General features: G+C 49.2%; 1 protein-coding gene across 5 annotated transcripts in view; it reads left to right on the forward strand.

Annotated features, from left to right (window-relative positions):
* PLXNA4 (plexin A4) overlaps positions 1 to 24,801 on the forward strand; it is a 418,364-nt gene that overhangs the window by 156,019 nt on the left and 237,544 nt on the right. The window contains exon 4 of one of the 5 annotated variants that reach the window (XM_039861055.1): positions 9,151 to 10,280. The exons of 3 other annotated variants lie outside the window; for them this stretch is intronic. In XM_039861055.1, coding sequence (XP_039716989.1) covers positions 9,151 to 9,240 — 90 coding nt within the window. In that variant the 3' untranslated portion in view covers positions 9,241 to 10,280. Of the gene's footprint in view, positions 1 to 7,913; positions 7,989 to 9,150; positions 10,281 to 24,801 lie in introns of those variants that run through there. One more of the 5 variants, XM_039861056.1, reaches the window with a different exon arrangement.

Below are 24,801 nucleotides of genomic sequence, written 5' to 3' on the forward strand. Positions count from 1 at the left end.
TCAGCCAGGCTTAGGGAGAAGTCCAGCTGAGATGATGAGTTCCTGCATATTGCAGAGAGGTCTATCGAGCAGAACAAACGAGAGTGTCAATATCTGTGTCTCCAGACCCACCAGTCCGGAACCGTAAGCGTAGTGTTTCTGGAGCCCTTCTCTCCCCCCACCGCGCCTTCCCGTAAGGAAGAAGATGCTGGAATGATGGAACCTTGTGGAAGTGGATATCTCATTTGGGCTTATTTTTCTTATCTTTAGCAAAGGGGGAAATGAGGCCGAGAAGGCTGGGTTTTCTCCTCAAAATCATCACCCTCTACATTTCATTTCTCTTGGAACATGCTCGGTCTTCCCTGCTAAGGCATAGATGGGTGAACCCAAGCATATTGGAGACTTGGCCCTTCTTTCCTTCATTTGCAGAGAATTTTCACGGGATACTGGGGCCTGGGAGACAGATCACCTGAATTCCAGCCCTAACGTCAGTAATCTGTGCGACCCCGGGCAAGTCACCAACTTCCCCAGGTCATGTTCTTCTCACCCAGGAAACAGGAGTCTGTATTAGGTGAACTCTTTGGGTTTTTACTTTTAAGTCTTATAAATTTGCGATATTATAATAAAAATCAAAAATGCCTAAAAAAGCGAGATTTGGGCGAGAAGGAAGAAGCTACTCTGAACCCAAGAGGCCAGAGGAGCAGTCCTCCCTCTACCTGTTGTGCTCAGAAGGCGCCTGGGTGTCCACGAGCATCAAAAGGCAGAAAGGAGAGTTGAAGATGAGTAAGGGGTGGATTAGAAAGGGCCTGGATTACTGCATTCCGAAAAATCTTAGAAGTGAGGCAAAAAGCCTTGATTGAAATTGTTGAGTAACCAACTGCAATTTTTTTCCTTTTTTTATTTTATTTTATTTTTTTAAATGAAGTTTATTGGGATAACATCGGTTAATACAATCATATAATTTGCAGGTGTACATTATCATTTGACATCTGTATATTCTATTGTGTGTTTACCACCCAGAGTCCAGTTTCCTTCAGCTACCATATATTTGATCCCCTTTACCCACTTTATCCTCCCTCCAACCGCTATATTTGACCCCCTTTACCCCATCTACCTCCCCCCTCCTCCCCCACCCCTTACCCCTCTGGTAACCACTAGTCCATTGTCCATGTCCACGAGTCTCTGTTTGTTTGTCCTGTTCATTTGTTGCTGTTAGGTTTATATCCCACATATAAGTGATACCATGTGATTTTCTACTTTTTCAGTCTGGCTTATTTCGCTTAGCAAGATTATCTCCATTTCAATCCATGTTGTCACCAATGGCAGTATTTCATCTCTTCTTATGGCTGAGTAATATTCCATTGTATATGTGTGCCATGGCTTCTTCATCCAATCATCATAGGACACTTCAGTCGCTTCCATGTCCTGGCCACTGTGAATAATCATGAACATCAGTGTGCAAATACCTTTTTGGATATGGGTTTTCAAGTCTTTGGGGTAAATACCCAGTAGGGGGATTGCTGGATCATATGGTAGATCAATTCTTAGTTTTTTGGGGAACCTCCATACTGTTTTCCATAGTGGCTGTACCAATTTGCAGTCCCACCAGCAGTGAATGAGGGTTCCTTTTTCTCCACATCCTCTCCAACATTTGTTATTACTTGTCCTGTTGATTATAGCTACTCTAACAGGCATGAGATGGTATCTCACTGTGGTTTTGATTTGCATTTCCCTGATAGCTAGCATCTTTCTGACTGCAATTTTTAAGAAGTTCCTGGAGAGTGTGACTTACCTAATGCAGCTTCATTCATGTTCCACAGAGAAACTCTGTGAAACAGGGTGTGGCAGGAGGAGCGTGCCATCTCTTTCAGATAAATCAACTCAGGTCTGTGCGGAGAGTTAGTCATGGGAATAACAGGAAAGTCGTTCTCGGAAGTGACCCGGGCATCTGGAAAGTTCCGTCCCCTCTGTAATTTAGCCCTGGGTATATCTAGTCTCTGCATTTGTCAGACAGTCTGTCCATCTGCAAACTACGGTCTTCGCCTGCTTTGTAGCCACGTCGACTCATTGTCACTTCCCTGCCTCTCCAAACCCGGCGTCACAACCTCTTAGTGTGCCATTAAGTCAGTTTAGTGGGCTGTGACCAACATTGAAAAAAAAAATTAAGTAGAATAAGAAAACATCAGAGCACATTGCAGATAGCGAGGGAAAGGCTTGTTTTCGGAAAAGCTTTATTTTATCCTGGGTTGCAATGTGAGTAAGGTCTCAATCGAAGCAGTTAAAACTGCCCGTAAGATGGAGAATCTGAGAGAGAAGTCTTCGAGGCCTTTCCATACATCCCAACAGTGTGTTTTTCGTGCTTCATGCTTACGTGAGGTGACAACAAGAAGTACCACCATGCAAGTGATGGGCGGTGGGGCCTGGGCCCTAGACCCCGGAGACCTGCCACACCATGGGAGGACAAATACCTGTCACCTGGCAGGTAACTAACTCTCCATTTCCCCTTGTCCCTGCTCCTCTGGCCGTTTTCAAAACTAAGAAAGACGAGGCAAGGAGGAGTGAAATCAGAGAGAAAAAAGAGTGATTGATCAGCTTGTCGTGGTGAGTCAGATGTGGCGGGAATGGAGTCCGTGTTCCTAGAATTTAACAACTAGAAGGAGCTGTAGAAACAGCCTCGTCCTGCCCCATCATTTTGCAAGGAACCCGATACTCGGTGAAGTGATGGGCAAACAATGTGCAGTAGTCAGTTTGAAACCCAGATTTCCAATCAGCAAAGCTCATGCTTCATCCTGCCATGTGCTGCCCTCGTCCTCGCTGGAAGCTCTACGGGTTAGCAAACGGCTCCCGGGAGCTCTGGGGTGAGAGAATCCATCTCTGAGAGGGGAACGTGTATAACACCCCGCCCCCCACGTATGTGAACCTCCAGCTGCCCCCTCTCATCTTCTCTGGGAACGACCAATATCCTGATGTTCTCTCGGAGCAAAACAGCAGAATCAGGTTCCGTCCCAACAAGCAGGACCAGCAGTGGGGGAGCCGGGAGGGGATATCGGGGTGACAGGATGGCCACTAGCATCCCTCCCTCTGCATTGTTCCCTTACGCAGACCCTGTAGTCATATTGTCCCACCCCTCTCCATACCTCTGGTCTCAGCTGAGAGAGAATAATAACAATAAACAATAATAACAACAACAATAACAATAACAGTCATGGTTATCAGAATAGTAATCGTAACCTACACCAGGCACCCACCCAAGCATTTCCATGAATTTTCTCTTAATCTGTTGTCATCGCCTCCTTTAACAGTAGACAAAATGAGGCACAGGAAGGCTAAATAATTCATTGTCACACAGCTCCTTAGGGTCCCCACCATGTAGTCTGGCCCAGCAGCCTCATTCTTAACCACTGCCCTCGTCCACGGCCCCCTGCAGCCGGTTCATGGCTGGGCACAGCAAAACAGAGCATGAGCAGCCTCAGCTGAAGCTGCAGCCCAAGCCACACTGGCCGTGCTACCATCCTGGTTCTGTCACCCACCGGGCCAGTGACACCTGCCAGTGCCTCCCTGGCTCGGGGCCCGTAAGAGCAGGTATACATCCAACGGCGGACGGATGCAGGTCCCACTGCTCTCCATCCGGCCTCTTCCTCTGCCCCATGAGGGCCAAGGGGGCAGGCACCTCGTCCTCCATGGGGTTCAGCAGTGAAATCACTGGGTGAGTCTCCCATAGCTCAAAGGAGGGGGAATTTCCCAAAAGATTTCGCGGAGTGTTTCCTGGAGTTTTGCGGGTCGGGCCCCTGCAGAGACGTGGCATCACATGCAGCCTCAAGTCGGCCTGCTGGATTGCTAGAGGCTTAGGAAAGGTGCAGGCTGCTCATGGAGCTAGTTAGGGTCAGGCCTCCCAGTGAATTCCTCAAGAGGATCTGACCCCTGTGGCATCACAGAGGTGCCTGGGGACCCGAGGAGACAAAAGAAATTAAAGAAGCCCTTCTCTCCCAGGCACCCACAGAGCCCGGGCCATCCTTGCTTCTGAGAAATGACAGAGGCAGCCACAGAGCCCTCACCTGGCTTAGCTGGGTGCTCTGACCTCCCTCAGCACACTCCATGAGTCTTGCAGAGAAACAAGCTTATCTGCTGCATGCTCACCTGCTACCCTGGGAGCCGAGAGGGGCTTTACCTGGAAGGGACGCTGGACACCGAAAGTCTGTAGGCTGGGTCCAAATGGCCACTCAGGTTCTGCCCCACCTCACCCTGATGCCCAAACACCCTCTTCCTTCTCTCTCTGGCCCCTTCCCCAGAGCGAAGCCACAAGCTACCTTTTGGAGTTTGCATTCCTTTGCCATCACTTTCAGAGGGGGTGGGGGAGGAGGTTGGAGAGGAGGAAGAGAAAAAAGTAGGAGGGAGCAGAAGCCCCCATTTAAGCCCAGGCTGATGCAGGAATCCAGCTGACACAGCAAAGAAGCAAGATTAGTAACAAGTGAGAGGGAGATGATTTATGTTTCACGCCTGAGGACCCACGGAAGACCTCCAGGTGTCACCGGGGCTGCCCAGCGATCTTTAGCAGCAATTAGAGCCAGAGACCGTCCCGAGGCCCCTCCCCATGCCCGATTTTAGGCTAATGCGTTCGTCTATTCCCGTGGGCATAGCGGCATCTAAGAGCCTCTCTTCCCTGCCTGATTTCTCTTTCTCAGCTTTTGCCTTTGGATGAAAACAGGACATGGCACCCCGGAGAGAGAACACGATCAGGTGGTGTGCTTGTGGAGGAGGACAGGGCATGGCCACACATCAGGACGCCTGGGTCTGGAGCCTCTGTCTCCCTTCCCTGCTGTCCTTGGGACCATGAGCACTCATCCAGGCCTCTGAGTCTGGGGCAGAGAGCTGGGGGCTGTTTAGCAGGAGAGACCAGTCTTCCGTCTGCTCTGAGCACAGCTTCCTGCAATGTGGGCATGGACGGGGGACCGCCCAGCTTGCCTGGTGCCATCGCAGGCAGGCCCACCCACTCCGGTTTTGAACCACACAGAGAGCAAAGGTGCCACAGCTGGAGGCGATGCTCAGGGTCAGCTCCAAGGGGAGGAGCTTTCCGATCATTGCACATTGGCGTGGTGGCACTGAGTCAGCTGAGTGGTTCGTGTTTTGTTAATGAGCTCTTCTAAGCCAGCCACCTGGAAGGTGGGTCAGTGGTATGAGTGAGCAGCATAAGAAGTGAAATCGTTGGGTCAAGGACACACGGCGCTTCTGACGAGGTGGGGTTGGAGTTCAAGCCGGACCCTTTGCACGTAGAGCAGCGGTGCTGCAGTCGTGACATGGGAGGGGCTTCTCCTGGCCTTCCTCTTCGGTCCACTTGGCCCAACAGACTGAGCGGTTTGACAGCAGCCTGCTCTGTGCCCTGCACACCCTGGGAGGGCAGTGGTGGGTGCCACAAGGGGAGAAAGCAAACTTCCAGAGGGACGCTGGTGTTTTTGGCAGAGGGCATTCTCTGGAATCAGAAAGACTGGCCAGCTGTCCCTCCCTTTCTGGCAGGCTGCAGCAGGACACAGCCGCTTACCACTGTATGCACATTGGACAAATTAATAACAGGCACGAGAAAAAGCAAGGGGAGGCTCTATAGGGCCCTTAGAACTAGGGCTGGAGCATCCTAAAGCTCTTTCTCCATCTTTACAACAAAGCCCCTCAGCCTTGCTAAGGTGGCCTTCTGTCAGATGAGTGTCCCAGGTTACTTTTATAGATTTCTGTCCCCCGCCTGCTGTTGGGGTATCTGTCACCTATCACTTGTCACTGTTGTCAGTGATGCTGTCTGATGCCTCACCTGTTCAATGCTTTTCTTTTTCCTTTTCTGTGAGCTTGGAAACAGATAATCAAGCTTATTAGACTTGTTTGTAAAATGAGAATAAAGAGCCATTAAGTGAGTTCTCAAGGGACCTGCCGAGTCAAGTGCATTAGCTTCAGTGTGTAGACACTGAGATTTCTATTTTAGCGCTTCTCAGGTCATTTCTGATATTTTCTGGTGCCTGGCTGGGTTCTAGGTTGGGGATATCTAAGACCAGCTGAAGTGCAGATAGGCTTATGATAAGGGGTTATGAGCCATGAGAAAAACTGCTCTCTTTTATACCCATCCAAACTATAGCGTGAAGCCTCTCTAAGTTCTCAACGTTGTGGTTACCTGAGAGATGCCAAGTGACCTTTGGAGAATTGTTTTTTTTTTGCTGACAATTGCTCTCGGCAATTTGCAAGGACTTAATGCAGGTTCAGACTGTTGAGAGATCTGCCTGCCCAATGGCAGGGGTAGGGCCAGGAAATTATTAAAAATTTCATCCACCCTTACTCGTTAACTGTGCCCAAACTGAATCCCTCTCTTCCTCCCCAGGATGGCCATGAATTCTCTAAGCCCTTCTTTGCTGGCTCAGAATGCTCTTTTCCGTTCCTCTGTCTGAATTCTATCAAGCCCTGGTTTAACTCTTTCTGCCAGGAAGCCTTCCTTCCTACTATATCTTGCCCTTTCGTTGAATGCCTATAACACATTAGGTAGCTGAACAGCAATTTATTTATTTATTCAACAGGTATTAATTAAGCCTCTGGTACAGAGCAGATGCAGATTGTTTCCCAATCTTTGTCTCACTTTCTCAACCAGCATCCCCACTTCCAAATAGCAGTTCTCAGCCCTGGCTGCACGTGAAAACATCTGGAGAGATTTTGGAACTCTGAGACAGAGCCTGCACCCTAGATCCAGCAAACCAGACCCCCAGCAGCACTCCTTAAGAATTTTTTTCTATTTTGAAATAATTGTGGATTTGCATGACATTGCAGGAAATTATACAGAGAGGTCCCTCGTCCTCCCCGCTCAGTTTCTCCCCATGGTGACGTTTTTACGTAACTATTGTACAATATCGCAAGCGGAAAATGGACCCTGGTACAATCCACCAAGTTACCCACTCAGATTTCACCAGTCTGACGTGTGCTGGGGTGTGTGTTCGCATGTGCACACATATCTAGTTCTACGCAGGTTTATCGCACACATAGATTTGCGTAACTACCTTCTGATAGCATTGTTTGTCAAAGCTCCTAGGTGAGTGAACTCAGTGTGTGAGATCACCTAGGCTGAGAACCGTGCTCTGCAGGTGACATCCCCTTCGATGTGCCCTGCCATCGATGCTTCCGATATCCTTCCAGATTCAGAGTTTCTTCTCCAGATTTGGAATCCCACAGTGGACACACCTGATCCATGGTGAGCCACCAGGCTGTGCCCCCCGTCCTTACTCTAGTTCTCTCCCTCTTCCTCAGCCTAAGACCCCAAGTTGTGATGGCGTGTCAGGTCGCCGGAGTCCTCCTCTGGCCTTCTCGCACAGATAGCTATTTCCAGTGCTCAGGAATTAAATTGAAAATAGACCAAACAATGTGACAGTTTTCTGCTGCTATTTTTTCTTCCGTGAACAGAATGTTCAGCATTCTTTTTTTTCTCTTTGTGCAATACTGCAAGTGAGAAATACTCTGATTGGAATGCTGGCTTCTGCTGTTTATAAGCCTGCAGTCTCCAGCAAGCTGTGCAAAGGGAGCTTTCCCAGGGACTTGGAGGGTAAAAGAGTTGGCAAGTGGTTAGCTATGGCCACATCCAGGTGCTAATTATGCTAGGAAGGAAATGGGCCACATGCACATGGATGGTCCTTCTTGAAGCTTCTCTTTTCCTTGGAAGTTTTGTAATGCTTTTTGCCTGAAAGCTATCAAGGAGTGTTCTGATCCATGGACCCTGGGAAGAGGCTGGGAAGGAAGAATGGGGAATATTTTGTCTCAGACGTTGTCTATTAAATAGCTTAGCGAGAAAATAGGCATCCCTCACTCCCCAAGTTCACTTTTCTCAAGACCCCGAAATCTGAGGTCTAATGAAGGCTGGTTTGGGAGTAAGGGGTGGGAGGTGTGTAACAGGAAATTACTCTTTTACATTCTTCCAGGGTCTCCTGTCCCATCTCAAGGGAGTAGACAGGAAGATTTCATGACTGCCAGCGTCATATGGGAGCTTAGAGAAGGTAGAGTCCATTTACTCTGAGGATATTCATTCTTTCCCTTATTTAAGAAACATATTTGCATCATCTCGTCTGGGCCACATATTGAGCTTGGTTCTGAGGACACAAAGATAAGTAAAACAAATACTCGCTAGGCATTTGTCTCTCTGGATGTGGCTTAATTTTATTTGATTTTTTTCCTCCTGGGATGGAAGGTGAATTGGAGTTGGGCAAAAGAAGAAGTTGATCGTATTGATTTATTCCAATTCACAAATGCCCAGCATATGTAGATACAGAACAACCAGATTTTAAAAGTCACCTTTCTTTTTCTTCATGCCCTGTGGAAGTGTTCAAGATCTTGATTGAGGCGTTAGTTACACGGGCGAGTACATTTGTTAAAAGCTTATTAAAGTACACTTAAGATCTGTACATTGCACTGTGTAAATTTTACCTTAAAAAAATATATATCACATTTCAGACAGAAATGGAAAAGAAGCGGTGAAGCCACAGTTAAGAGAAGGCAATTTGAATCAGGAATAAAACCCTAATTTTGAAATTTCACCCTAACAACATTCCCAGAGGCTGGTGCCCCCTAAACATCGTGGCCCCAGGCCTCTGCCCCCTCAGCATAGGCACGTGCCCTTCGGGGGATTTGCTCCACCCTTGGCCTGGATGTGTCTGCTCCTGCTTCTGGAACAGTTCTCCCACACTCCAGTGGGGCCAGGGTGGTCCTGCCTCCTCCAAGAAGCCTTCCTGGATCTTTGCAGTCCGTCTAAGTGAACTTTTCCTTTTCTGCTTCACTTCATTGACTGCCTTGATATAATATGACCCTCTATTACTCAGTATCTTTCATTTTTATTTACTAAGTAAGTTAGTACATTTAAAAAGCATAGAACAATGCGTGGCACCAAGTTAAGTGCTCGATAAACGATCATTGTTATTGTCGTTATATTTTATGCCTCTGATTAGTCTCTCTAAGGTCTGTGTCCTCGATTGACACACAAGTCTTGCAGGGTCTGGACTGTTTTCCTTTGGTGACCAGCATGGTGCTGGGCACTTATTCTCATTAAAATCTGCGCAGAAGTGTGTAAACTGCAGGCAAACTCTAAGCCCATGTATTTGGAGACTCTGACTATGCCGAAGATGTGACTGAGGAACTTTCTCACAGAAACTTTTGCACTTACAGTACCAACCAGGTGACGAGGGGAGAGAGAGAGAATACCAGGACTCTAAACTCTCTCCAGCCCCACACTTGAGAGACCTGGAAAAAGCCTGACCCACCAAGCCAGCAGAGTGGAGGGTGTGGCCCCAGAGTACCTGTTCCTTGTATGGTCTTTTGAGTCTCCTGTGGCACCCCAGGGTGTGGTAATGAGATGACAACAGCCCTGCCTTTCAAAGTGACACTCAGCAAAGGGGCAGCATGACAACGACACCTGCTCATCAGCCCCGCCCCACCTTGAGTCTGTGAGGGCTAGGCCACCCTGCTCATTAGGTTTGCATCTGCCCTCACCAGCCTGCCTGCAGCTGATGCTCATTAATCCTGGAGCCCAGAGCCTGGTGGGCTGAAAGAGGCTAGGCTTTTAGAGCCATTTATGGCAATGGGCTTGGCAAGAGCTGCTAGATTGATTTATAATTGGGCCGAGGGGTGGCCCTGAGTCCCTGGAGCCAGGCTCAAAACTAGGCCAGTCCAGGAGGGTGGTTTTGGCTCACTGTCTTCATGAAAAGGACCAATGCACAGATGAGATTCCTGCCAGACCAGCACAGTGGCAGCTCCACAGAGCCGATTCAAACACACCCTGGGGGCCTCCTGGCTTGTCTCCCACCCCAGGGGCATGTCATCCCCTGACTCAGCAGAATCTACCTACCGTGGTGAGGACATAGTCCCCTCGAGAGGGCAGAACATTTACCAGGGTCTTCTCTGGCCGACATTAGGCTGGGATCCGCCTTCTGAAGTCACAACACTTTTGCAAGAGAATAGCAAAAACGAAAGTGAAAGCAGCAAGTGACATGATTGACTGCTCACTGTCTCACTGGCACTGAGCTAAAGCCTTCAGGTATATTGTCTCGTTCAATAAGGCGTAAGGATTGTTATCAGGCCCATTTTGCAGGCGAGGCGACCGAGACACACCTCGGTAGAGGCGGAACTCTGCTTTGGACCAGGTGGCCCGGCTCAGGGTTCCGTTGCTTTTGCTCTCCGCCGCTCCAGCCTTAGCATTTGCCCTTGGCATCACCAGCCTAAGAAAGACATCTGATGGGCGTCAGAGATGCTAGAAGCCTCCGCAGTGAGATGGGGAATCTGGGCCGAGGGAAGAGAAGGTGGCTGGGTGTCGAGAAACTGGGATTCCGATTTCGTCCCAGCCACTAAGCAGCCACCTATGTTAGTATACAACCTCCCTGCTCTGTGCCCTCAGCCAAATGGGCAGGCACACTGTCATTAGTCGTTTTTAAATAAGAATACCAACCTGCAATAAATGTGAAAACACTAAGAAGAAATAACAGTCAGAGCAGCAGTAACTGCCCTCAGCCCAGCAGGAAGTCCCCACCACTGGGAGCACCCACCTGGAGGACAGCGGCACATCGTGGGTGGCAGAGAACATGGGCATCTGCCGGCTGGGTGCTGTTCCGTCCTTCGCCAGGGTCACTGTCCGGCTCTCTGACGCCCTTCTCTTGCTGCGTGCTGTGGACGTGGCTGGACTTGCGGGAAGCTCCTGTCTGCCTTCTCCCTGGGTTCTCCTTCCTCCTGGAACGGGCTTTCGTGAGTGTGGGTAAAGGAAGCAGCTCCTCGCACTCCCTTCCCCCAGTTCTTCCTCCCCCTTTCCATCTCTCCTTGCCTCTCTCTTTCTGCTGGTTCACTCTCATCAGGGACATATCTCGGTATCCAAACTGTGAACCCAACTGTCTCCATTGCTGTAGTTTTCAGAGCAGCCGCGTGACGGTGGCGCTTTTTTACGGCACCAGAAGCTGCTGATGCATAATTCAACAAACAATCCAGAAATGCATCAGAATCTAAATTACTCACATCAGAAGGATTTTGATGTTAAACACTGTCTCTTAAAAAACCCACTCCATTCATGACGGTCTCTGTGCTTTTATCTTGCAGAATTTGTAAAATTTTCGGGAAGGCTGGCTTGTAGAAAGGAGTTTTCACTTAAAACTGGTGGCTGGGCATCCCCCCGGAGAACGTGGATGGTGTGAGGTCCCCAGCCCCCATCCCTGAGCCAGCTGTCAGTGGCAGGTGCCTGGGGCTGGGTCTCGGGGCTGGATCCCCCCCAGCCCCCAGGCAGGTATGGGCAAGGGCTAGCCCTGGGGTCTCCAGTCCCTAGAGCAGGTTCACCCCAATGGAGGCAAGGCCCTGCCCTGAAGAAGGCCGTGTGCTGATTCACTGTGGAGAGGCTGTGCTGCATACTGGGTAAGCACACGGGCTTTGGAAGGAGACTCCCAAGCATTCCAAGTCTGACTCTGGCACTAATCAGCTGTTAGAGCCTGGGCATGTTACTCAGCCTCTCTGTGCCTTCCTTTCCTCTGTCAAGTGTGGGAAATAATAATGCCTATCTTACACTGCTGTTGTGAAAACTAGAGTTATTACATGTGAGTGCTTCATGAATATTGGCCATTGTTATTATTATTATTCTAGAAACGTCCATGGATATCTAAAGAAAGCCTGGGTTTCCCCATTTCTTTAATAGGAGCTCTAAATTTCAAAGCACGCTGCTTCTGCCTCGGTGGCCCACAGGGGTCTCCATAACCAGATATGAACTACATAGATTGGAAACGCTTGGCGGCCTGCAGTACTTTGAAAACAACATCATGCCCTCAGCCCACTGATGCGTTCCTCAGATTTATCTCAGTTGGCGCTCTTCCTCAGCAAGACTCTCTCTCGGGTCTTCTCTCCCAAGGTTTTTATTTATTTCCTCCTCTCAGCCTGGACGGCCACCAACCAGCCCCTTGTCTTCAGCCGTGCCACCTAGCCTCCATAAAACCCATTGCTCTGTCATCTTGCAGCAGACACACTTATGCATTTTCTAAGAGGCTGGAAGGGCTGCTGTGGCCAGCCTGCACTCAAGCCCAGACCTGAATGCCTAATTGGGTGTTTCCTTCACTATTTCCAGGAGTGAAAATGGGGTTATCTGATCAATAGCCCTTGTGGCTGCTTATCTGTTGCTGTGGTTGTTACACATTAGCTGTGGGGCTGCAGATAGGCATAGCTTCACCTCTACTGAGTTTGCAGCCGCCCTTAGCCGCCCGTAGAAGGCAGGGCCACGTTTGCATGGGATGTGGACCAGGGTCCCTGAAGGCTAAGAATTCCCAGAGATGTTTCCGGAGCCCACTGGGCTGGTGGGTCTGAGCCACAGGTGGCCACAGAGGACTCTGGCTAAGCAGAGGGACACTGAAAGTGTGGAGGAAGGGCAGAAGTTCAGAGGACGGAGAAGGCAGTGGGTAGACCAGCTGCTTCCTCGTGCCTGGCATCCCAGGGCAGGGCCAATGGGAGAAAGTGGGGAAAAGCACTTCATGGATCCTCATGATTTCTTCCTTGGTTCAGTATGACCCTTGCTTTACACCATCTCAGTCTTAATCCCATGCTGTATGCAAAGTGCCTTGTGGATAATGGCTAACTTTTGCACAGAGAGGTGAGGGAACTCGCTCAATGTCACAGAGCAGGTTAATGGTGGAGAAGATGTGAGGACCCGCTTCTCTTTTCTTTCAAAGCACTGCAAAGCACTCGACACCATCCCGGAAGCTGGACTCTCAGACTCACACAACAGGAACACGCAGGCTCAGAGAAAGGTGAAGCCACTTGCCCGATGTCACACAACTTATTAGTGGCAGAGCTGGGACTAGAACCCAGGTTTCCCAACTCTGAATCTAGTGTTTATGTCACTTCCCACCTCCGATCACTTTTGTTGGTCTTTTCACCTGCTCCCCTCATTAGCCAGGGAGGAGGGTCCTCCTAGGGACTGGCATCTGCCAGTGCCATCTGCACTGAAATCAGCCTGGGTATCTCAGGGGGGTAGGACAGAGGCAGCCCTACTGGCTGGGCATCACTTCAGAAGGAAGCCAGCCCCATCCCAGCACATGAGCTGAATGGAAGAGCAGGCTTTGCACAGGCACAGACTGCTCTCACTCCCTCCCCTCGCTCCCTCCCATGTGTTTGGGCTTGGAAATAAATAAACTCTGGATGGCTGCTAGCCAGGCAGACACCCAGGTTGTCAGGGGATGGGGGAAGGTCAGACAGGGATGCCAGTTAGCGTGCAGAAAAAACAAAAAGGGGGGAGGTGTAAATTAGTGGCCTGTGTCTCAGCAGCTCTGTGCCTGGAATCTGCAATGGGCCCCACCACGAGTTGGCTGGGGATTCTAGATTATAATGCAACCTTCCTTCTGAGTCCAGCTCTGGCTTTGCTGCCGTACGCCGAAGACGGCATGAGTCGGTGTCCTGGTACCACCCGCCCTCCCAGCTTCATCCATCCTGAACTTGTTGTCAGCGTCTCATCGCTCTAGGTTCTCTCTGCTCCCATGAGCAGTCAGGTGCCTCTTCAGTGGATGCGACAGCCCCCTCCACTTCCCCTACCACGTCCGTTTACTTTCCTGTCTCTCCTAGTGTAAGAGTTTGGAGAGGGCCAGGGCTGTTCTCCTCTGAATTCCCAGTGCTGAGCATAAAGATATATAACAGGTTCTCGATAAATATGTCTCGGATGAACGAGTGAATGAATGAACGAATGAATGAACGAGTGTTTAGCTAACAAAATTAGGTCCCGAGAGATGAGCTGATTGGGGTTTCCAGCAATAACCAGCCCTGTCCAAAGCTGATATGTGCTACATTTGTTCTCCACAACTCGCTCTGACATCCGGGTCAGAGCCAAATACACCGCCTCTGCTTTGTGGGCCCTCGAGGCTAAAACCAGTTCGACAGACTACTCAATGCCAGGCACTGTCGCAGGTGCTGGGCTGATAATAAGATAAAAGAGATGGTTTCCCTGACCTTGGGGGGATCCCAGTCTGGTGGGAGAGTCCAACACAGATTCACCACCTGCTGTGGGAGCCTAGGATAGGGAACAAAGATTCTTCCTGAGAGGCTGGGGCTGGGTTAGGCTTTGGGGTCAGCGGGGGTGAAAAGTGGTCCTGATGTAGAAAGGGAGCCCTGAGCTAGATAGACCTGGAGGGTAAGTGAAACTTTCCAAACAAAAAGTGGGTGGCGGGTAGGGAACAGCACGGGCCAAGTCGGAGGAATAAATTGGCAGCCTGAATGGGGAACTGCCGTAGATTTGCTTGGCTGGAGTGTGGGGTCAGGAGGCGTGGGTCAGGGCGTGGCTGGAAAGGGGCTTGTGAAGTGCCTCCCAGCCAACCCAAGAAGAGCGCCTTGCTTGGATCTGACCTCCGGGCGTGGGTGCTCAAACAGATGAAGAGCGTCAGCATCCCTGGTTAACAGGATCACCGCGGCCTCCAGCGGCAGGGCTCTGTGGGACGGTCTAGAGGGGGCTGAGTGCTGGCTATTGCCACAGTAGCTGCTGAACAGAGAACAAGGTAACATGCGATGCTTGGCTGCCCGCCTCACTGCAGGAGGGCGCTGGGGCCAGACGGTGACCGCCAGGGCCTCCGGAGCACCTGGCGCTGGCTTGGAGCATCGCCTCGGCTCCCCAGGAGAGGCTCTTTCCAGCTTGGAGTATGACTGCTGTGCAGCAGACCTGGGGACCTCAGGGGGTGATTTCAGAGAAGGAGTCAGAGGACAGGCTGGGAGAAACACCTTTGTCCTCATGGAGGAGAGCAAACCAGAAAGACAAGTTACAGCCTAATAATAACCAGGTTCATATTGAGACTCTATATGTGGGCTCATTAGCTTCGTTTCTGCCCTTGGTGACATTCCGTCCTTCATACGTTCATTCCTTCATGCATTCACTTGTTAATGTAGTAAATATTTATTGAGTGTCCACTGTACACTGGGACCCTGCCTTCAAGGACTTATGGTCTAGAGGGGGGATGAAAATGTGAATAAGTACTTCCCATGTGTGGTGATGCGTGCCTGTGCCCCGTCTTCTGTTTGTGCTCCAGACCCTCTGCATCCTCTACAGACTCTTAAGACCCCCACCCCGCCACCCCGTGGGCTCCCTTGCCTCTTACTTCTGGTGGAGTTGGGCAATGACGAGTGTTGGCAGGAGGCTGGGGTGGGAAAGAGAGGGGTTGGGGGATTTGTTCCTCAGATCCTCCCATGCTCTCCTCGGTCGCCTCGGGCTGGCTGCATCCTTTACCTGAGATCACTTCTCTCAAGCCACAGACAGGACTCTCTCCTTTCAGCTTCCCGTAACCATTTCCACCCACTTCTCTTTTGGGTCACAGGGTGGCAGGTCCCTCACTTTTAGCAGCCCTGGGATACTGCTCTATCCCTTTAGCTCACTTAGGGGAGTCAGCAAAATAATTAGAGTAGATCAGCACGGCTCTTCCCAGCTAGACGGTGGACCTCACGGAGGTTTCACTGTCCTCTTCGACACCCTTTGCTAGTCTGCACTTTACCCGCATTTGTACCAAGAAGGGAACAGGGATGGAGACACTTGTAAGGGAAGCGGAGCGGGTTCTCGCAGCCCCTACTTTCTCTGTCTGGGCCCCGAGGCTAGACGTTCCCCCGTGCACTTCCTGCGTGTCGTCTGTCCAGCTGACACCACGCGGGTGCCTGACCACACCCACGTAGATGCCACACACCTCCCACCAGCATCGCGCTCTTCCGTCCTCCTGGCTGGGGGCGTCATCACCTTTCCACGGTGCCAGCTGTGATTTGGAGGGGAGCAGGACCAGGATCTGTCGCCCCTTCGCTCCGCTCAGATGGAGGAGGCGAGAGCAAAAGGTCCTCAGACGGGTGGTTCTCGGGAGAAGGGGCTCGAGCTCCCTCTCCAGGTTCCCTCCCACGCCATGGTCTCCTCTTTTCACTGGCTTTAGAGTTGCCAGAAAAGAGTTTCCCTTATGACGGGATAATGTTTCCCAAGATTAAAACACAAAAGGAGAAAGGGAAAGCCTTTGCCTGTCTCGGGCCCACCCACGAGAGTAAGTCAAAGCTAAACAGCATTCAAGTTGTCCCAAGAATAGGCTGAAGTGCTGGGTGCGGATGGATATATCTCAGGAGATACTGACGGTGGGGTGCTGCTGGTGAGAACGCATGGGGCAGAGAATTTGGGGTCATGACAGGGCACGTCCGGGGCTCACTCTGTCAAAAGGAGAAGTTAGTAGTAGCTGTGTTTGCAGCTGGGTTTCTTTTGGAGAGCACTGTCACTTCCAGCCAGAGCTCTAGGAAGGCCGTCGCCTCTGCTCTGAGCTGCGTGTCACTGTGTGTGTGATGATTCAGGTTTCTCTCAAATGCTATCAGACTCGACTGGAAGAAGCCCCGCTTGGAAGCACGGAGTAATACAGGCTGATGCTTCCTGGAATCAACCAGAACTGGACGGGAAGAGAGAAGGGGGTCGATCTGAGGAGTCCCAGGCTAGAGCGGGTCCTGAATTCCACAACCCAGAAGTCAACACGCTTCCCGCCTTGGCCACTCCGAAGCCAGCTGGGGCTCTGAGGACTCAGGGAACCTTTTAGAGAAGTAATTGGGTAAAGCTCCTCATGACTTATTCTCCAAAGAGTTGGATGCTTGGACCCTTTAGTTGCGTAGGTGAGAAGACATGTTCAGGACCAGAGGAAACACGTAAATAAGGAGACCATTTTTTTTTTTGAACCAAAAATCGAGAGATTGGGTGGACTGTTATAACTTAATATCAAGTAAAAAAATAAAAGGTCATCGGTGGAATAGCTGGGGACTGGGATTACTATGAGTGCTTGGCTCACAAATCCCTGATTTCCTTGCATTATCTTCCGTAGCAACGCAAAGCAGTGGATAACTTTGGGCAAGACACTTAGTTTGGAGAGTCTCCCCAGCTCTATGAATTGATGATTTCAGTGGGAGAGGAGAAGACCCCTTTAAGGGTCAGACCGAAGTGAGAATAACAGTGCAGATGTGACACGTAGGGATGGGGTGGCACTCAGGAAAGGGAGCCCAGGAATGGCTGTTCCCAGTCTGCTCCCAGAGAATGAGGTCTTTTTTTTTTTTTTCAGTACAAAACCATGATTTCCCTCAGGCTGGACTGGTGGGGCTCCTTTCTTCCCTAGGTTCCATGAGTTCCAAGGACAGGCTTCTTCAGTGGGAATGGATTGAAGTGGGTCTGCAGCCCCAGACAGAGGCATAGACACACTGGGGTGGGGGGGTGCAGAAAATAGCTTCCTGGGGGCTGCCAGCCTCTCTGGCACTCTGCTGGAGACAGAGCAGAATGCAGAGATCTTAATAGCTAAGCAGATTAGGAACTTTGCTCTGGCCGAGGGCTCAGAGCCCTGGAGAATGAGAATCAAACTCCTCGCAGCCAGTCAAGCAGCTAAGCAGACAAGATCTAAATAAACATGCCTCTGTCTCCAGCCGGGCCGGCCACCCTCTCCATTACGGAATCAGGTTGTCTCCTCCAGCATCCTGACCTTGGGCTCTCTACCTGACCCTGGCGAAGTGCCAGATTTCCCAATATCACATTCACAAACATCTTTCACCCTTCGTGCTCGCTCTCCTGGCCCATTCCAGATCTGGCACGCATGTGCAGTCACTGTCCCGTGGCCAGAGAGTAATCCGGCCACAGCCGGGCTATGCCGGCCTCTCAGCCTTTCGCTCCACTCGTGCCCAGCTACCCAACGCCCATGAAATATTTCAGCCTGAAGACTCTGCTGAGCATCGCACCCACCTTCCACTCTCCAGCTTAGTTACGATGCTTCCGCATTAAGTACCTCCTTTACTTAAAGACGCTGTACGGGTTGGATGTGGAGAAAACTTTTGTAATCCATTAACACATGAGCCTGGTCGGTCCCAGTACTTCTCAAACTTTGGTGTACACTTAAATCACCTGAGGATTTTATGCGAATGCAGATTCTGATTCAGTAGATCTGGAGTGGGGCCTGAGACCCTGCATTTTAAGGAGCTCCTGGGTGGTGCTGATGCTCTGGGTCCTTGAACCACACTCTGAGTACCAGAGGTCTAGGCCAGTGCCATTCAAAACGTAGTCTGTTTGCTAATGATCTGCAATGAGACAGGTACAGAGACTGAGAACGGGCATTTAGAAATTTGTATCGCCGTTCGATATTGCTGTAACATCCAGAGCGTGGTCAGTGAATTGACATTTTGCATTATTAAATTTCGTTTTTCTAGTAATTTGTTTTTATGATATTGGACAAAAGTATCCAATGACCATGGATTGGAAATTTTACAGAATGTCTCCTCAGCACGAGTTGCGTAAGAAGCAATGGACTCGAGGACTTCCGACTCGAGTCCATGTTGTGGCTCAGGTCCAGAAGTGTCCCGTCTGTGGGGGACTGGCCCGCGTGGCACACGATCCCAGTAGAGGAGCCCCAGCCAGGTTCTTGGCATATCCTCACCTTGCCTGTTTTCCAAGTTTAGCGCAGTGTTTTCTTTCCCAGGCAGATTTCTGGGTATTTCAGACAAAGGTTTAAAGTATCAAGGAGTCAGCCTCCGATGATGCCAGGAAATGTCAGCTAACAAGAGAGATTGGCAGCTGGAGAGCCTCTGAGGGCGCAGCCTCGAAGGCATCCACGCCAGGTCTGAGCAGCCCACTCCCTTCGTCTCTAAGCAGGATTCAACCACCTGCCCCATTTCTGAGAAGGGAAAAGCCAGACTGCAAAACAGGCCAGGGAGAAGGCTTCCTGCCTTGTGCCCATGAGGGAGGGCTGGGTATTAATGAACTCAAGTACAGTCACAACAGGACCGGGGCCAGCTGGAGCCTGCCCATGTTGGACCTGCGGTCATTTGGCCAGGACCCAGACTGCTGGGGGAGTGGTCAGAGACAAAAACACAGTCTGGTTTTCTCCCTGCAGAGGCAGTCTCTGTTGTTTTTGGCCACCGCGGGCTGTCACGCATGCTGGACAAGGCTTGTCGGGATGACCCTGGGGAGGCAGAGAGGGCAGAACTCGTTTCGTATCTAACTTGTTTTCTTCCACCGCTCCCCGCCGCTCTTGGTGCCTGATCCAGTGCTGGGAGACTTGTGGGGTCCCCCTCCATCAATGCATTTTCATGGATTGATTTTATAGGGCCCCCTATTCTGAGCTAGTGGTAATCCCTCAACGTTGGAACGCCTTGCTATCTTTATTAAATGTTAATTAGGTTTGAAGGTCATAGAGAAAAGGGGTTGATATCGAATGACCATGTGTTGAATGATCTTTCATTCTTTGGAAATCAGCCACTCCAGTGTTCAAAAGGATATGATTTCAGCTAAGCCGGATTTAATTGGGTAGGTTTTGGTATGTGCCTGTGACTTATTGGATGACCTGAAGCTGCTTTACCGGTCAATATCTGTAATTGGTTAATGGGGTTCGATTAGCTGAGAGGACTTGGCTCTGAGAGAGTGTGTGTGTGTGTGTGTGTGTGTGTGTGTGTGTGTGTGTGGCGGCTGCCTAAGCATTTGCTCATCTTTGTATAAAGGGGACTTGATGAGGTGGGACTTTTGAGTTGCTTGTCCAGGGATGGAGATGAGCTGATCTCTCCTGGTCACCCCCCTTTGCTATCTAAGACAGATGCCACCACACACCTTCCTGAGACAGGTGCCTGGGTCCGGGGCTGGTGTCTATGGCCAGAGAACCACAGCGAGCTGTTTGGTTGATCCAGGCTTTGGACCCATGACTGTGGCCTCATTAGCCCTGTCTCACTACCGTTGAGCCTCTTAACACATTTTTTGAAACTGAACTTTAGTGCACATGTTTACAGGAAGGGCAGGGGGAGGAAGGGCCTCTGTGACCAGATCTCATGTACCATGGTCCAAGTTCGTTAAGACACTAAAGGAATTCACTTAGTTTAGATGCCTGGTCCTAGCCTCTTCCTTACCCATCAGCTACAGATGGATCCCCAGATTCCTCAAAGTAATTCCCCAGAGCAATAATTACTCCAGAAGTCCTGCTTTCCAAACTTGAGAGTGGCGTGGACTTGTTTAGCATTTTGTCTGCATTGGGGGTTGGAAATGGAAAGGGAGGAGCCAGCGTCTACTCAGTGTGACCCTAGCCAGACATGGTAGTTCATCTCCTGCTACCCCAAGTCCCTAGGGAAAAAAAAGACTTTCAAGAACATCTCCCACTTAGTTTGGTTAGGCAGTGGGTTTCTCTTCCCTGCATCAGGCACCCTGTGGGCACTCCTGGACACTGGAGTTCAGGGATGGTTAACTCCTGTTGTGTATCACTCATGAACTTCGGCAAAACTGATTCCCCCATTGGAATACAGTTGCCTCTTAGACCTGGTTTATATCTTTTCTGATACAAGAAGATAAATTCATGCTCATTTCTCCACTTCTGCAACCAAAGTCACCTAAACACTCTGTGTGTGTGTGTGTGTGTGTGTGTGTGCACGCGCGCGCACGTGCACACATGCAAGGCAGAGAAGATGGAGCTCACCTGTTGTAGCATTAAGTGATGAACTCAGTGCTCAGAACTATAGCAGCCTCTGCAGTAAGTAAGAAAGTGCACACTAAGGCTGATCATATGTGCTGAAGCTCTCTTGGCATCTGGAGAGAAGCTAGTCGGTGTCATCTAATCTCCTTTCCTTAACACTATGGGCTGCAACTGGATGTGGCTGCATCCCTACATGATACTGTCTCTCCTACAGTACCCAGCACAATCCTGTCATTCTGAATTGGGAAAGCTGGGGAGAAGGAGGGATGTGGGGAAGGAGGGCAGAGCACCTGGTGTCCTATGCTCCCAAGCTTTCTAGTTCACCGGGAAATAAAACATGGTAAGATGCTCGAAGGTGAAATGTAAAGCTAGAGACTGATGTAGTAACCTGATGACTCGAATACAAGTGGTAACTCTGCAGATTCCTTCTCTTTTTAAGAACCACCATGCTATGTAAACGTCAGTTGATTTCTGTGGGGTGCACAGTGCTATAGTGTAATTCTTGCTATGGTGGTCCAGGGGTCCCCGGCCCGTGGGGGCTGATGGGTCAGGAGCGTTCTTGAAAACATTGGTCTGGGTAGTGTATCTAGAGTTGGGGCTGGAAATGAGGGGAATGTATTCCAAAACTGGAGATTTCATTAAAGGGGGGTCCTCCCCTCTGTGCCAGACTGTCCATATCTGGGGTGGGGGAGGGGGAGGGTAGAGGTTCATAACAGCATCTGAGCCTACACAGCAATGGGTAAACAGGAACCTTGGAGTTGAAAGGCATTATAAACAGTTCTTCAGAAATGAGTCCCAGGAGTGTGATGTGAAACTGGCTCTGTTTGCATTTGAAGCATGGCTGCTGGGAATTCTAACTAGTACAACACTGTTGGAAAACAATTTGTAAATATTTAGCAAGAACCTTAAAAAGATTCAGGTCTTTGAACTAGTGATAATTTTTTTATAGGGAACAATTCTAAATTGTAAAAATGGTGCTAATCACTAAGATACACATTTCAGCATTGTTTAACTAAATTGGAATTGATCTAAATATCCATTTATAGGGGAATGGTTATATAAATTTGGCATATTCTGCAACCATTTAAAATTTAGTTTGTAAAGGCCAGTATTGTAACTAATTCTTTTGTGATAACATTAAGTGAAAAAGCATGATACAATTGAAACTTTTTACAATGCATATAATAAAAACTGGCAAGAAATTCACCAAAATGCTAACAATAGCTATGCTTATAAAATGGGACTATATGTGATATACTTATTTTTTTTCTATTTATCTACATTTTTCTAAATTTTCTGTAATGAGCATTCATTGCTTCGGTACAATAAAATTTTAAAAATAGAAAGAATCCCAGAGAATTTTTTAGATAGTACCTAGATCTGAGAACAGAGAGATTTTGAAATATCAACATCAACCCAAAGGTCTGTGGCCAGCCAACCAATTAACTCAATGGGGCGGGGGTGTTTTCTGAGTGGGTCAGTGGTTTGCTTGGTGTTTGGGCCATCTCCTGACACGTGCCTTAAATGGGCCTCGGAGAGATGGCGTGTAGGTGGAGGGATCACCATGAGCCTTCCCCTACTGCTGAGATAAATCCAATAGCCAACTAGAATTAAGGGCTTCCTACAAAGAATGCAGCCTGTTTTGAATTAAGGGCGATACAGAAGTGCAAAGGAAAATTGTTGCCCAAAAGAACTTGCATTCTTATCTAGGGACAAAATACTACTAACACACATACACATAAAATAGTTCATGAACATAACTATATTTATATACATATACTACATATAACTACATTTGTTCAGGTATATATCTGTGTGTCTACATATATGTATATATAAATACACGCACTATATATATATATAAATTCACACACACATACACATTGCAAACGTTCTCTCAAATATATTGATAGCTCTGACAATATATGATGATTGTGCAATGGAAAATAAGCACTTATTGTACTGTGTTAGTAGCATTGTCTTTGAATACAAAGGACAGCATGTCATTGAGATAATTTCGATAGCAATAACAATGATTGCAGACCATGCCAATACACTCTCTGTTATTAATGAACTGATGCAGCAGCAATCTCCATTTGCAAAACGCCACACATAGCAATTTAAAAATCTTGATCATTTTGCCAAAATTGAGTAGGGTGAAAGGATTGTGGAGGCTTGGGAGACCCTGCCACAGGGATCTCGTGTTTAGTTATCACCTGGGTCTTTCCAGGTGAGTTTGAACAGCCCTCCTCATTTTCTCAAGGAAGAGCCGAGCATAGAGCAGCCTGCATGACAGACGGAAGCCAGCGGCAACATGCTCTTGCTTCTATGATGCACTCCTCAGCTGGTCAAATATGCCCCAGGCCGATGACCTTGGGATGGCATTGTTCTGTCCCCTGAGATCAGCTGTGATCTTAACTCTCTTCCTGCTTCCTCTTCTTGGACTTTTTGGGACTTCAGGGAACAAGGGGACCTTCAACCTGTTTGCTTCATCCAAGAGGGCAAATGCAGGTAACTCCTTAGAAAGCGCACCCAAGGGTCTGCTTTTACACCCTGCACAGAAAGAAACCCTTGGCTCCCTTTTTCCCCTTTTCCCTCATGTCTTCTCATCCTATGATTTTTTCCTTTTTTCTCCCTGAAAGCAAGCAAACAGATAGAAGTGTGAATAATTGATTGAGAGAACCTGCAATGACTAACAGTTCTAGTTGGAATCTCTCTTGTTCAGAAAGCCTGGGAGGCTCAAAGGGGAGGTGATCTGAATGACACCCAGACCCCTCTGGTTCCAGCCCTGGAGGGGCTGCAGGCTGCGGGGGGACCCACAGAGTCAGCGATATGACTACCTTGCCATGTGGGCGCCCTCCACTAGAGGTCAGTGCCCTGGGAGACAGGAGTAGGATCCTGGAAAGTTCTTCTCTGTTCTAATCTGATTTCGTTCACACCAGATGTGGCCTACACGTTCACCCCAAATGTGTGAGTATTCGAAGAGAAGAATACAGGCAAGTGGCATAAATCCTTTGCCTTATTAATATTGATGCCAGATGATACCGGACTGTGTTCAACACAACTGTACTGTCGCTTGAAATTTGAATAGTTGTTTTTGAATAAAAGATTCTCTGGTCAAATTGAGAAATGCTATCTAGCCTCCTCTTTGAGATTCACTATGCACATTTGCAAAGGTCTCTGAGCCTGTTTCCTCATCTCTAACAGATTAAAATTAACCAACCATCCCCCAGTTATAAGTGCTACTGCATGTCATGGTGCCTATCACAGTGCTTGGAATGTAGGAGCCTCTCTCTAATCTCATATTGAAACTAAATATAAACATAACCCATGGTAGATAAAATTACCTTGAAGCTAAGCAGAACTGATTCAGATCTACTGTGGAAACGTGAGTGTCCGGCTCAGGAGACTTCCACACTGTCCTGGGTAAGCTGATCTCCTGCCTCGTTCCCAGCCTTGGCCATAGGAAGTTCTTCCTGGTATCTTGCCAAATGCACTGTGTTTGGAATTCACGCCATTTCCCCCTCGGGCAGTGTCTGTGGACCAGCAGCATCAGCATCACCTGAGCACATGTTAGACATACACATCCTGGACCCAGATTACAGAGTCGGGTTCTCTGGAGTCAAGGACCAGCCATTGGGATTTTAGCAAGTTGTCCGGGTGATACCGATGCTCACTTAGGCTTGAAAACTGCCACCCTAAAGCAGTGTCCCTCTTGACTTTGCTAAGAACCCTCGGAACTCACTCCCACATGGCCTTTCTCCTGAAACTTGCATCTGTCCTGTCTCCTTTGCAGCCTCCCCACAAAAGATTGCTGTCTATTTCCTTGGTTCTTAGACTATTGGCAGGTTTCTTAAAGTCAGGGGTTTGAAATTCTTCCAGGCTGTCAACTCTTCATGCTTAGGCAACAGACGATGGGGTGCAGGGCCATGTCACCTCATCCGCTCCCTCCACGCCTCACCCCACATCTCTGGGCAGGTTCTCAGATCCATCCACTTGCTTCCAGTGCGGTGTTCCTGCCAGGGCCCAGGCGGATTGAGCCAAGAGGGCCACAATGTTGCAGTGGAGGGCAACAAGCTCTCAGGGGAGAGGTACTGGATAAATATGCCTCCTGGTTATTACCATGGGGCCTGGCACCACCCTCTACACATGACCACAGCACTGCAAATTCCGCAGGCTGCTGTCTGCAGGGAGTTGAGCAATAGATAACAACCATCCAGAGGGTCATTTCTTTGGTATTTTAGTTCATTAAAAAAGTTGTCTATGGTTCCCAGCAGCCCCAAGGGGTGAGGCTGCTTCTACTCTTGGAATCCCATAAGGGGCCAGTTTCAGCAGCTCTTAGCCAACTTTCAAGCCATTAGTAAGTCAACACCTTTATATTATGTGGCGA

This window comes from Pteropus medius, unplaced genomic scaffold (genome assembly GCF_902729225.1).
Source record: "Pteropus medius unplaced genomic scaffold, Ma_sr-lr_union100, whole genome shotgun sequence".
Lineage (NCBI taxonomy): Eukaryota > Metazoa > Chordata > Mammalia > Chiroptera > Pteropodidae > Pteropus > Pteropus medius.